Source organism: Macrotis lagotis, chromosome 7, assembly GCF_037893015.1.
Source record: "Macrotis lagotis isolate mMagLag1 chromosome 7, bilby.v1.9.chrom.fasta, whole genome shotgun sequence".
Lineage (NCBI taxonomy): Eukaryota > Metazoa > Chordata > Mammalia > Peramelemorphia > Peramelidae > Macrotis > Macrotis lagotis.
The window spans coordinates 58,138,178-58,152,051 of record NC_133664.1 but is presented as its reverse complement, the minus strand read 5'-3'; the positions used below and the strand labels follow the sequence as shown (position 1 = coordinate 58,152,051).

General features: G+C 33.8%; 1 protein-coding gene across 1 annotated transcript in view; it reads right to left on the bottom strand.

Moving 5' to 3' along the window:
• MALRD1 (MAM and LDL receptor class A domain containing 1) overlaps positions 1-13,874 on the bottom strand; it is an 879,021-nt gene that overhangs the window by 152,667 nt on the left and 712,480 nt on the right. The window contains exon 34 of the mRNA XM_074195229.1: positions 12,419-12,576. Within this exon, the coding sequence (XP_074051330.1) occupies positions 12,419-12,576 (158 nt within the window). The remainder of the gene's footprint in view (positions 1-12,418; positions 12,577-13,874) is intronic.

Here is a 13,874-nt window from a genome sequence, read left to right as displayed (position 1 = left end):
GAACTTGGCATAATAAAAGTCCATTAATCATTTTTAGTAAAATTTACTTGTCCTGCACCTAAATTTACTACACCTCAGTTCAGAAACATTTCTAGAAGCTCATATTAAATGTCTGACACAGCCAGAAAACTAGGAACGTTTGGTACTATATTATCTCATGGGAAATTAATTTGGTTTAGCTTGTGGCTATGATAGCAAGGTGTAAGAATAAAAAAAGAGATACTGAACAGAATTTCTGTATCTATGAGAAACATTTCCCTTCCTTACAAAGTCACAGAAGAATTTCAAAAGTAGCAAGGTCCTCACATGTCATCTAGTCCACTTGAATGCTATAATCTTTTCAAGGGATAACATCCCTTGTAGACTTCCAAAGATTGGAAGCACACTACCTTCCAAAGCAACCCGTTCTACTTTTGGGCAGCTATCACTGGGCTCTGGAATTCCCTAGCCATTAGTATGAGCAGATTACATATCATGTCACTACAATAGAAATATTTTTATAGACACATTTTCAATAATCAAGTGTTATTAAATCCATTTAGCACTTCAGTTGACTCACAATCTCATTTCACTAGAACAGGCTTCAAACTTTTCAGTCAATCTTTTTCACTATATTCTTCCAATGTTGTTTTGGGCCAGCACATCGGTCATTTTGTGATCCTAGTTATATAGACTAAAGGATTATATTATTGGATTAGCCATTCCACCTCATATAACAAATTTCAAAGCAGGAGAAATAATAATAACATATATATATCACATGTGATGTGACAAGCAAAGGAATTTTTCATTGATTTGTATGCTTTTTATCCTGCTATACAGATTGTTAGGCTAATATATTTGCAATGATTGTATACTTCCTGAGAATCAGTATGAGTTCAAAAGATAAACTAATTAGGTTTAGAAAGAACTGAGGGGCAGCGAGGTGGCACAGTGGATAAAGCAACTTCCCTGGAGTCAGGAGTACCTGGGTTCAAATCTGGCCTCAGACACTTAATTACCTAGCTGTGTGGCCTTGGGCAGGCCACTTTACCCCATTTGCCTTGCAAAAACCTAACAAACAAAACAAAACAAAAAGAAAGAACTGGATTCAAATCTTTTGAGCATAGGCAAACTAAGCAAGCTCTCAGTTGTAGAGGCAACTCTCTATAATTATATTCGATTGATAAATTCCTATTCTGCATCACTGGAAGCAGACATTACATTCTGAGTATCAAATGACAGGAAAAAAAAAAAAAAAAACTTTCAAGGTTGAAGACTTTCATCCGTTTAGTGATGAAAACATTATAACCTTTCAAATACTAGAGGACAGATATGTAATCCTGAAGTTGTCTCTTCTCCAGTATAAATATCTCTATTTCCTTCAAGTGGTTGGCATACAAAATATATTAGCTCCAGGTTATCAACATCATTTTTAAACAGAAATGAATAGGTGGCAACTTGAGAGATTTTTCTAAAAAGCAAAAAAAAATATGTCTAGATTAACTTACCTGGAAGAATAAAAGTTACACTGGCAAAGCTGTATCAAAGCAAATGAAATATTGATTCAAAATTGACAAAACTTGGTTTTACTTTCTGATCTTTTGTATATTATTATTTTGATAATAAAATAGAGATCTTCTATATTATTAAAAAAAGCAAATTTCTTTCAGCCCTGTATGTAAGAATCAAGCATCTTACCAACAACTCAGAATCAACTTCCAGCTAAGGTGGTAGAGGGAAGACAGTGCTAAGTTCTCCTGGTTTCCCCTCAGAAATAATATGAAAGAAACCTTTTAACAGATATCAAATCGACAATACCCAGAAAGAGAAGCTAGAACATTTACCTCAAGCCAAGAGATCATGGATGAGCGCAGGGCAGAGAGCCAGCAGGGGCAAGGTGAGACTTTGACTAACCTAAGATCATCCACAGAAGCTATGACCATGGGAACAGAGTTCTGGGGGGCCCCAGCACAGAGTTGCAGAGTGTAGCAGCACATCAATCCACTTTGCTCATGCAGTGAGCTCCATACTTTTAGCAGTGCCCTCTTCCCAGAACAAAAACACTAATAGCTCCCCAGCATCACCCCTGAGACTCAGGTGTGGGCAGCAGAGTTCCTCAGCTGAATAGGGAGACCAACATTCTCTCACCAGATTGCAGCCCACATCATTCAAGGATAACAATATCCAGCAGCCCTGCCCACCCCCTCCAGGCCTAGGAAGAAGGCCTCTAATCAAAGTCATAGACACTCCAAAGAAAACAATCAGCATCCCCTATTGGCTGGCCCATGTGAATTTACTGAATCCAGTGAGCCAAGCCTCTAGGGATCTCAACACCAAATCTCTCCCAACAGAAGATCTTAGGAAAATGAAGTAAGGCCATTGAAAGGGGGTCCATAGAAAACTACGTAGAAGGTAAAGACACTAACTCAGGGAGATCTAGAACTTCTGAAGAGAATATGGATTGGTCTCCAGTCCAGAAAGACTTCCTAGAAGGAACAAGGAAGTAGTTTAAAAATCAACTGGAAAAATTGGAAAAAGGAACTTGAGAAAACTAACACCTTGTGAGAGAAGATTAACATCATGCAACAAGAAAACAAATCCTTAGAAAATACAATTGGACAAATACAAAAAATAAAATAATTCTCTCAAATAATCGATTGGGCAAATGCAAAAAGAAAATAATTTTCTCAAAACTACAATTGGCAAATGGAAAAATCCTTCAATAATAGTATTGACCAAATAGAAAAGGAGTTGCAAAAGATTAATGAAGAAAATTCTTCTCTAAAAATAAAAATGGAATCTGTGGAAACTAATGACTTCATGAGACTATAAGAATCTGTTAAACAAAACCAAAAAAAATTTGAAAAAAACAGAAGAAAATTCAAAATTCCTCAACTGCAAAACCAGTGACCTTGAGAATAGAACCAGGAGAGACAACCTAAGAATCATTGGGCATCCTGAAAACATTGAAGACAAAAAAAAAAAAGCCTGGAATCAATATTACAGAAGTTAGTGATGAAAAATTGCCCTGATATCATGGAATCAGAGTGCAAAATCATTAGTGAAAGAATACATGAGTCCTCTCCTGAAGGGGATCCCAAAATCAAAACACCAAGGAATGTCAGATAAATATCAGAAATATCAGATAAAAGAGAAAATACTGCAAAGAACCAGAAAGAAATAACTTAGATACCAAGGAGCCACAGTGAGGATTACACAGGACCTGGATGCATGAACATGAAGGGATTGAAGTGCTAGAATGAGATATTCTGAATGTAGCCAAGAATCCACTATCTGGCAAAACTGAACTTTTTCTTCCAGGGGGAAAAGATGGACATTTCGTGAACTAGGAGACTTTGAACTCTTCCTGGTGGAAAGACCAGAGCTAAATAGAAAATTTGGACATCAAACAGGCAACTAAAGAAACACATGAAAAGGTTAAAAAAAGGGCAAAGAAAAAAACCTGCTATCCAATAAGATGAAATTGCCTACATCCTCACCTGGGAGAAAGATTCTCATGACTCTTGATAATTCTAACTCTATTAGAGAAAATATACTTAGCCAGAAGTGATGGGCATTCATTACTTATCTGTGACTCTGATGGAATGATTTAAAAACAATATTTCCTTAAAATGGGGGGGACAGTAAGGATACAGGAGCATGGAGTAGATTGAATGGGGTAAATCACATTCAATAAAGATATACAAAGGACCTATTGCAATAGAGAAGAAAGGAGGAGATGAGAAACTCCTGAATCTTTCTCTCATCAGATTAGGCCTAAAGTTAACATCCACACACTCAGTTAAATTGAGAAATTCATCTTACCTTTCCAGTATTAAAAGAGGAAAAGAGGAGGGGGAGGAAAAGAGGAACTAAAAGAAGGAAAAAGAGGCAAAGGGATAGGGGAAAGAAAGGGGAGCAGGGTTGGGTACTAGGGGGCAAAGACACTGGGGAATGCTGATAAAGTGAAAAAAAGGGAAAATATAAACAGAGGGAAGATAGCATGAAGGGGTATAAAAAATTAGTAATTATAACTTTGAATATGAATGGGATGAACTCTCCCATAAAACTTATGTGAATAAGCAGACTGGATTAAAAACAATAAAAATCCTACAATATTCTGCTTACAATAAAATTATTTGTAGGAGAGATACATAAATAGAAAAGGTAAAAGTTGGAGAAAAATATATTTTCCTTCAACTGAAGTGAATAAAATGGGTATCAATCCTTATCTCAGACAAAACAGCTGCAAAACTCGATCTCATTAAAAGATATAATGAAGGAAAATATATCTTCCTAAAACGGACAATAGACAATGAAGCAATTTCAATACAAAATATGTATGCACAACATGGTAGAACATTCAAATTTTTAGAGGAGAAGTTGAATTAATTGCAAAATGACATAGAAAGCAAAATTCTACTGGTGGGAGTCCTCAACCTCCTGCTTTCAGATTTAGATAAATCTAACCAGAAAATAGACAAGAAGGAATTTAAGGAGATAAATAGAATGTTATAAAACCTAGACATGATAGTCCTTTGGATAAAGCTGAATAGGAATAGAAAGGAATATACTTTATTTTTCCCACAGTACATGGCACTTACACAAAAATTCATCATGTACTAGAACTTAAAATCCTAATAATCAAATGCAGAAAGGCAGAAATAGTGAATACATCATTCTCAGATCATAATGCAATAAACATATGCCATAATGGGTCAGGAAGAGATAGATCTAAAACCAATTAGAAACTAAATAACTTCATTTGAAAGAATGAGTGGATCAAACAACAAATTATAGAAATAATTAATGATTTCATCTTAGATAATGATAATAATAGACAACATACCAAAACATATGGGATAAATCAAGGGGGCAGTCAGGGGAAATATTATAGCTTTAAATGCTTACAAGAATAAAATGGAGAAAGAGGAAATCAATGAACTAAACATGCAGCTAAAAAAATTAGAGAAAGTACAAATTAAAACCCCCCAATTAAATACCAAATTAGAAATACTAAAATTTAAAAATTTAAAGAAATTAATAAACTCAAAAGCAAGAAAAACTATAGAATTAATAAATAAAACCAAGAAGTAGTTTTATTAAAAACCAATTAAAATTGATAAGCTTCTGGTTAATTTGATTAAAAAAAGAAAGTAGAAAAAAATTACCAGTATTATAAATGAAAAAGGTGAACTCATCATCAAGGAGGAAATTAAAGTAACAATGTCAAATTATTTTGTCCAACTGTATGCTAATAAATTTTATAATCTAAATGAAATGCATGAATGTTTGCAAAACTAAAAGTTTCCCAGGTTAAATGAAGAGGAAATTACATTTTTAAATAACCCTATATTAGAAAAAAAATTCAACAAGCCATTATTGAACTCCCTTAGAAAAAATCTTCAGGGCTAGATGGTTTCACAAACGAATTCTATCAAATATTTAAGGAACAATTGGTTACAATTCTATATAAACTCTTTGAAAAAATAGGTGAGAATGGGATTCTGCCCAACTCTTTTTATGATGCCACTCTGGTGCTGATACCTAAACCAGGAAGAGTCAAAACAAAGAAAATTATAGACCTATCTCCTTAAAGAATATATAAGCAAAAGTCTTAAATAAAATCTTAGCAAAGTGATTACAGAAAGTTATCTCTAGGATAATACCCTATGACCAAGCAGGATATTTGCCAGGAATGCAAAATTCATTCAATATTAGGAAAACTGTTAGTTTAATTAACTATATCAATAGCGAACCTATCAGAAATCATATGATTACATAAACAGAAGCTGAAAAAGCCTTTGATAAAATATAGCACTCATTCCTACTAAAAACCCTTGAGAGTATAGGCATAAATGGATTGTTCCTTAGAATGATAAGCAATATCTATCTGAAACCATCAACAAGCATTACATGCAATGGAGATAAGCTAGAGGTAATCCCAATAAGATCAGGGGTAAAACAAGGATGCCCATTATTACTACTACTATTCAATATTCTGTTAGAAATGCTTCAGCAGTAAGGGCAGAGAAAGAAATTGAAGAAATTAGAATTGGGAAAGAAGAAACAGCTCTCTCTCTCTCTTTGCAGATGACATGATGGTATACCTAGAGAATCCCAAAAAATCATCTAAAACTTACTAGAAATAATTGGCAACTTTAGCAAAGTCAAGGATATAAAATAAATACTTACTATTCCTCAGGATTTCTATGTATTAATAGCAAGATTCTGAAGCAAGAGCTAGAAAGAGAAATCCCATTCAAAATAACTTCACATATCTCTGAGTGGCCAATATGACAAGAAAGAAAAGGAAGGGATGTAGGAAATATGATACACTAATACATTGTTGTTGGAACTATGAACTCATCCAAACTTTCTGGAGAGTAGTTTGGAATTATGCTCAAAGGGCAATAAAAAATATTCAAATCCTTTGATCCAACAATGCCACTATTGGGTGTATACCCTGATGAGGTCATGAAAAAGGGCAAAAACATCACCTGTACAAAAATATGCATAGCAGCTCTATTTGTGGTAGCAAAGAATTGGAAATTGAGTGAATATACATCAGGTGGGGAATGGCTAAACAAATTGTGGTACACGTACATCATGGAACACTATTGTTCTTTTAGAAACCAGGAGGGATGGGAATTCAGAGAAGCCTGAGGAGATTTGCATGAACTGATGCTGAGTAAGATGAGCAGGACCAGAAAAACATTGTACACCATAACAGCAACATGGGGTTGATGATCAACCTTAATGGACTTGCTCATTTCTTAAGTGCAATAGTCAGGGACAATTTTGGGATATCTGTGATAGAAAATATCTGTATGCAGAGAAAGATCATGGAATTTGAACAAAGACCAAAAACTTTAATTTAAAATGCTTTTAATTTAAAAAAAAGTTATCTTATTATGTAGTCTTGCTAGCTCTTATATTTTTTATTTTTAAGGATATAATTTCTCTCTCAACACATTCAATTTAGATCCATGTATAGAATGGAAACAATGTAAAGTCTAACCGACTGCCTTCTGTGGGGGGTCAGGGAAGGGAAGTGAGATTTAGGGATAAATTGTTAAATTCAAAAATAAATAAATAAATTTATTTTAAACATTTAAAAAACCCTCTAATTTTTGCACTTTTGTTTCTAAAGTTAATTAAATTAATTGTTGGATCATAGAATTAGAATTGCAAAGGATCGCAAATGCAAGATTCTGGCATTTTGATGCTTTGTTTCCTTTAAAGATGAGGAAAGAGAGACTCAGAGAAGCCTCTGTCACAGTGACCTGCTGAAAATTAAACAGCTAAAATAAGGTAGGGGAGTGATTGGAATCTGAATCCTTTGATTCTGTAACCAGAAATCTTTTAATTTAACCAAAAGAGTATTTTGGAAAAAATGGCACTAAGTCAGTGATTAACATTTTTTTAACAACAACAAAACTTATCCTGATTATAAAGCATACTCTAATAAGCCAATGTTTACAATCTCTCTCAAAGAAAGTAGATTTGCCTTGGAGACATTCAAACCCCAATTCCCATGAGAGCTGCTTAGGTAAAAATCAGTTTCACACTGATTTGGCAGTACCTACAATCTTATGATTTGGAAGACCAATATGCTGTCACATTTAACTAAAGCAGCTATATAATTGCCCTTCCATACCAATATAGAAGCATACTCTCCTGCAGAAATAATTTTCATTGTATTAGGGACAATATAACCTGTCTATCACCTGCAATCACTAAAGAATTGGCCCTACTACCATTCCTAGAATACATTTCTTCAATGATGTTCTTTACATCTCTTTTGCTTACAGAGACTTCTTGTGTTTAAGTTGAAGAACCTTTGCACAGCTTAAATGTGAAGCCATTACACCCTGGAAACTGGAAAACTTCAGTCTTGTACAACTTTGCTTAGAAATCACTAAAACCTCCCCATTTAAAGATGGTTTAGATGACTGAGATATTTTCAGAGAAATGAATGGGCAGAATTATTGCATCAAGTAAAGCCATCCCTCCTGTTTAATACACCAAGAGGCCTAGTCTACCCTGAATGTTCATCCTGGCTGCTATAACCCAAAACATTCAAGTGGAAGGTAGTCTCAGAGCTTTGGTATCATTTAAATATTTTTTTTAGGTTTTTGCAAGGCAAGTGGGGTTAAGTGGCTTGCCCAAGGCCACACAGCTAGGTAATTATTAAGCGTTTGAGACCAGATTTGAACCTAGGTACTCCTGACTCCAAAGCCGGTAATTTGTCCACATGCCACCTAGCTGCCACCATTTAAATATTTTCATATGACATCTATATAACTTTATGAGCATGACTATTTTATATCCCCAAGGTCACTTATGATAAAAAAAATTTCTAAGTGCTATTACTATTGGTATTCAATCACTTCATTATTTTTGACTCTTTGTGACCTTATGAACCTTTCAGTTAATGGGATTTTCTTGAAAAATATCCTGGAATTATTGACCATTTCCTTTTTCAGTGAATAATGGCAAACAGAGGTGAAGTGACTTGCCCAGGGTCACATAGCTAGAAAGGATCTGAGATCCAGTTTATATTCAGGTCTTCTTGTCTCCAGACTCAGGACTCTATTCACTGAATTACTTAGAGGTCTCATTATTACTGTTATCTACTAACTGTTAGCACAGTCAGTGTATAATAACATTCAACTTTCTTAAAATGAAATTCAGAATTTTAGGGCTATAATATTCTGTTTTGCTCCAATGCATAGAAGGATACAACATTTCATGATGCCATAACTGGGATGTAGCTTGTAAGGGCTTCCTTAGAAGCCAATAAAATTGACTTTTTTCTATTTTAATAGATATTACAACTACTGATGAGTATTTTATATTAGAGCTTTCAGTCATCAATCAAAGGATCATATTCACTTGTGCTCAAGATAAAAATGACTTTTGGTGTTTTGTTAATGAGTAAAACATGAACATAAAAGTGATACCTCATCATTGAGTACTGTCCTTTTCAAGAACAGCTGGATGATTTATTTCCAGAAAGCAGCAATAGAAATGGTAACTCAGGAAAGTGCTCAAAAGTCAGTGCTTATTAATTCCACTTCAGTACTTCAATGGATTCTAAATCTCATTCCAGTGGCACAGAATGCAATCCATTCATGCAATCTAGTTTCCTCTACCCTTCCTATTCCTTGTGAAGGACATAACATACAGAGGTGTTTATTAGAATCCAGATGAAAGGTGCCACCATCGTTGTAATATAAAGAAATCACATCTATCACATAAGGCAATAGGCAAAATGCTGAGAGAATATCCTGAATTTTCCATTACTAGGCTCTCCTTCCATTTTCTCTATGCTTGCTCTTGGAATGATACAACTTAGTTGGGTTTCAGGTCAAGCATTCCAAAGAGTTTCACTCTTTAATATGTTGAGACTGGTTAGAAAAAAAAATCTTCTAGGAATCAGTGTAAAAATTTATAAATAGGTTTATAGTCTCAAGCACAATTGCTTTTGGCTGCTTTAATTCTCCATTTGGAAAGCAAATGAACTATTTCCTGAATGAAATGTTGCCTAACTCTTTTGGTTTCTTCATCATAATAGCTCTTTTACTTAAGAGGCAATAATAAAAGTCAAAGTCCCTTTAACTATTTTGCATTTCTTTTAGATTCAAAGGACTGTTTTAACATATAAGGTTGGAGGTCTTTTAATTAATTTCATATATCTTCTCATCACTATCTTTTTCTTTTTCTTTTTCCACTGATTTTTACCTTTGTTCCAACTATCTAATGATCTAACAGTAGAGACAAACACCTAATTTTGAAAGGGTTCCATGTTGGGAACCAGACTTATCTCATTCAAAAATATAAAGCCAATGAAAAAAATACATCACTCTGTTGTCTTTTGGTAGTCTTTGAAGATTTTTATGTCAAACTGTCATGAATTAAATAAGCCTTTGATCTCATTTCATAATTTAATAGCGTATTTTTCTTTTCTTACCCTGTATATATTTTGCAATGAAATCATCAGGAATAAAATATATGTTGTCCTGATTGTGAGATCTCTAGTTCTTCTAAGAATTTCAATATTTATTCATCCTATTTCACAGCTAATGACATAAAAACTAAATCATTGGCATGACAGCTTTTTTTTTTTAATTTTTGCTTATGTTAATCATGAACTTGGCAACCTGAAATGACTAAGGACCCATAAAACCAGGAGGCAGTAAATATGATAGAGTGAACATAGGTTTGAATTTGCAATCAGGAAATAATGTATTTCTTTTCTCTTTATGATAATTGCTCGACTTGACCACAAACAAATTCTCAATTCTTCTGGGTCTCAGTGTCTCTATTTTTAAAATGTTGATAGCAAAGCTATATTAGTTTTGTTGGTACTCATCTAATAAAATTATTGTAAAGCTGAAATGAGTGGATATATATATATATATATATATATATATATATATATATATATAAATACTTTGAGAACTTTTAAATATCTCTTCTAATGCTCAACTTTATTTTATTTTTATTTTGTTTTTATAATATTTCATATTTTATTATTATTTTTCTTAATTTTAGTTTTAGAATTCAACCCAAATTCTAAACTTGTCTTTGTACTTATGTTACCACTTAGTTGCAATTTCCTGGTTTTTTTCAGCTTTTGTTATTGTATGTTTCTTTAAAGTGAGAGTGGCATTAGTAATGCAGTTTAACTCTTCTGAAAGAGGTTATAATTGGAGAATTGACCCCACCACAAAGTCTTTAGAGAATGCTTTGGTTATACAAACCAAATGCAGATATTCCTTGCCCGGTTACAATTCAACCTCACATGAAAGTTTGTGAGCCTGGCTCTGGACATGAATGACTAGGAGCTTAAGGCTATATGGTGACAAGGAGTCTTCTGCTCTTAGAGAAACTAATAACCAATAAGGTACTGTACTGGAACTGGGTACGCAAATAAAATCCCAATGATTCACTGGCTCCAGCAGCCTTTTTTGTCTTTTCCTTTCTGGTTGGATAATTAGGTAGGAGTAGTTATGGGTTGCCAATTTGTTGGTTGTGGCTATCCTATTTGTCACTCATGCCATGTGGCCATGGACTGATACCAACTGTTTCTTTTGTGCTCATTCTTTTTTTTAGGTTTTTGCAAGGCAAATGGGGTTAAGTGGCTTGCCCAAGGCCACACAGCTAGGTCATTATTAAGTGTCTGAGACTGGATTTGAACCCAGGTACTCCTGACTCCAGGGCCGCTGCTTTATCCACTGTGCCACCTAGCTGCCCTGTGCTTATTCTTTCTTTAACTTGAAGAGAACAAGTATCCAAAGATTAAAACATTGAAGTTACCACCTAGTGAACTGAAAAAGGCTGAAAGTGTCAACAAAGAGGTTCCCATCTCTGACACCCAAAGTTAATAGCAAAGTTCACAAAGCTAGCAACAACAGCAGCTCAGTCCATTGTGAAATTAATTTAGCAATAGAAAGACCTGCCTCATACAGCCCAGCAAAAATATATTTTGGAAGGAGGTGGTCTGGCTGGGCAAGGAAATAAATTGTTCAGTAATTTATTAATGATACCACCTACAGAATTGATTTTGATGGTAATTTCACAAGAGTAGGAAAAGGGTTCCATGGTCATGAGACATACAATGTCTCAGCCCAACACATCCATTTTATGTGTTCTTTAATATCTTTGTTGCTTAAAACTGCATGCTAAGTAAGAAAGCTTATTTATCTCTAAAAGTTCGAGTAGTTTTGTATCTTGTGTCCTTCCTTATTATACTAGAGAAAATATTGACCAAGAGAATGAAAAGGAGCCCAGCACTAATAAAATTAAAAAAAAAGTGGTCATTTTTCAGCACCTTCCATCACTGTCACTATCATGCTTCAGACATTTAGGAGCTCTATGACCCTGGACATTTCACATAATCTTCATTAATCTTTGTTTATTTATAAAATGGGGATCATTAAGTAATGCTTATCTCCATTAAGGTTGTTATGAGGTTAAACTTATATCATATACATATCATGTGAAGTACTTTGTAAATCTTAAAACACTATATAAATGTTGACCAATAAAAAAATGTGACAAATAGGTATGGAAAGGTTGTAATCTATGTTAGGGAAGGGAGTACTCACATATAAAATTATCCAAATAAAACTAGTCTTTCTCAATTTTTCTAAAGGAGGAAAATATTGAACCTGACTATTTTCCCTTAAATATTAATAACACACAATCTTTTAAACTCAGAAGCTATACTGACATTTCAGTATACACGTGAAAAATATCCCAGATTCAGTCATTATTAGCATCAACATGAATTACTATTAGTGGGTATCCTACTCAGAAAATAAAAAGAAACATTGAATCAAGGAACTGGCATTCTGACTATTAAGAAAATATGACAATTAAATGACTTTTGATAATGGCTACAAAATTTTCTTTTTCCATTTGTTACCTTTAATAGTCCCATGTCACTGGGATCACTGATGTAGATCCAAAACCGAACTGTACACATTCCAAGGCTTGCTGGAAAAAAGTGGGTAGTGGTAATCCTTGCAGTATATCCTTCTTTCGTGCCAGAGGAGTTGACATAGAGAAAATATCGTCCATTGCCTTGAAACAAATAAAGTGTCCTTTCAGTGCAATGATATATTTTAAATGATAGCATAATAATTTGCTTTATAGCAAATATCATTGACAAATACTCAAGAAATCATTCTATTCTCATAATAGAACTTGAAAATTTGGTAGTTCATTTTAATAAGCAAGAGATAGTTTCACCATGATGCTGAATTTCCTTATGGAGCTTGAATTGAGAATGTTGTTGCCAAACATTTATCTTGCCTACAGAAACTCAGTTTTCTATTCAAGTTTCCTAATCTGGTAACTCCAACATGAAAATTTTCATGGAAAAAATAGTCACCTCAGTTCTTTTCAAATAGATGCTATTGACCAAGGACTGACATTTTTAATCCCTGTGACAAATTTAAAAGACAAAAGGATAGTAATTTACAAAAGTACCTGAAGAATGGTTTAATGTTGAGTAGCACATACTATTTGCTTTAATTATTCCTGTGACTTTTTTGTACTTATTCAGATACATTAAACAAGGGGGAAAAATCAGAATTTAAGAATATCTTGAAAAACCAAGAACATTTTTGATTAATAGTTCTGCCTGAATTGGATGGACGCAAATATTGATAGCAATAGTAATTGTGTGTGTGTGTGTGTGTGTGTGTGTGTGTGTGTGTGTGTGTGTGTGGTGAATATTGAAACAAATTTCTTTAAGACTACATTTCTCAAAGAAAACAGTCAATTTATAAAAAAAAAATAAAAATCATTCTGCAATTGATAGGTGATTAAGAGATATGAATAGTTTTCAGATGTGGCTATCAATGCAATCTATTTAAATCATTAAAAAAAGTATTGTAACTCATTATTGCTAGAAGAAATGTGGGTAGCAATAATTCTGAGGCACTACCTTATATCTTTTAGATTGATTAATAGGACAGAAGGAGAAAATGACAAATGTTGGAAGGGATATGGGGAAATTGAGATACTGATGCACTGTTGAAGGATTGGTGAAATAATTCAACAATTTGGAAGAGCAATTTGGAATTATGCTCAAAGGGCTAAAAAATCATGCATACCCTTTGGCCTAGTGGTGCCACTGCTAGGTTTATTTTATAGAACAGATGAAATAAGAAAAAAAAGAAGCGATATGTATAAGGATATTAATAGCAGCTCTTTTCTGTGGCAGGGAGCTAGAGAATGAGGGGTTGTCCTTCCATTGGAGAATGGCTGAAAAAATTGTAGTATGTGATTGAGATGAAATGCTCTTCTCTTTTAAGAAATGATGAACGGGATGATCGCAGTAAAAAAAAGAAAGAGAAAAAGAAAACTTAGATGAA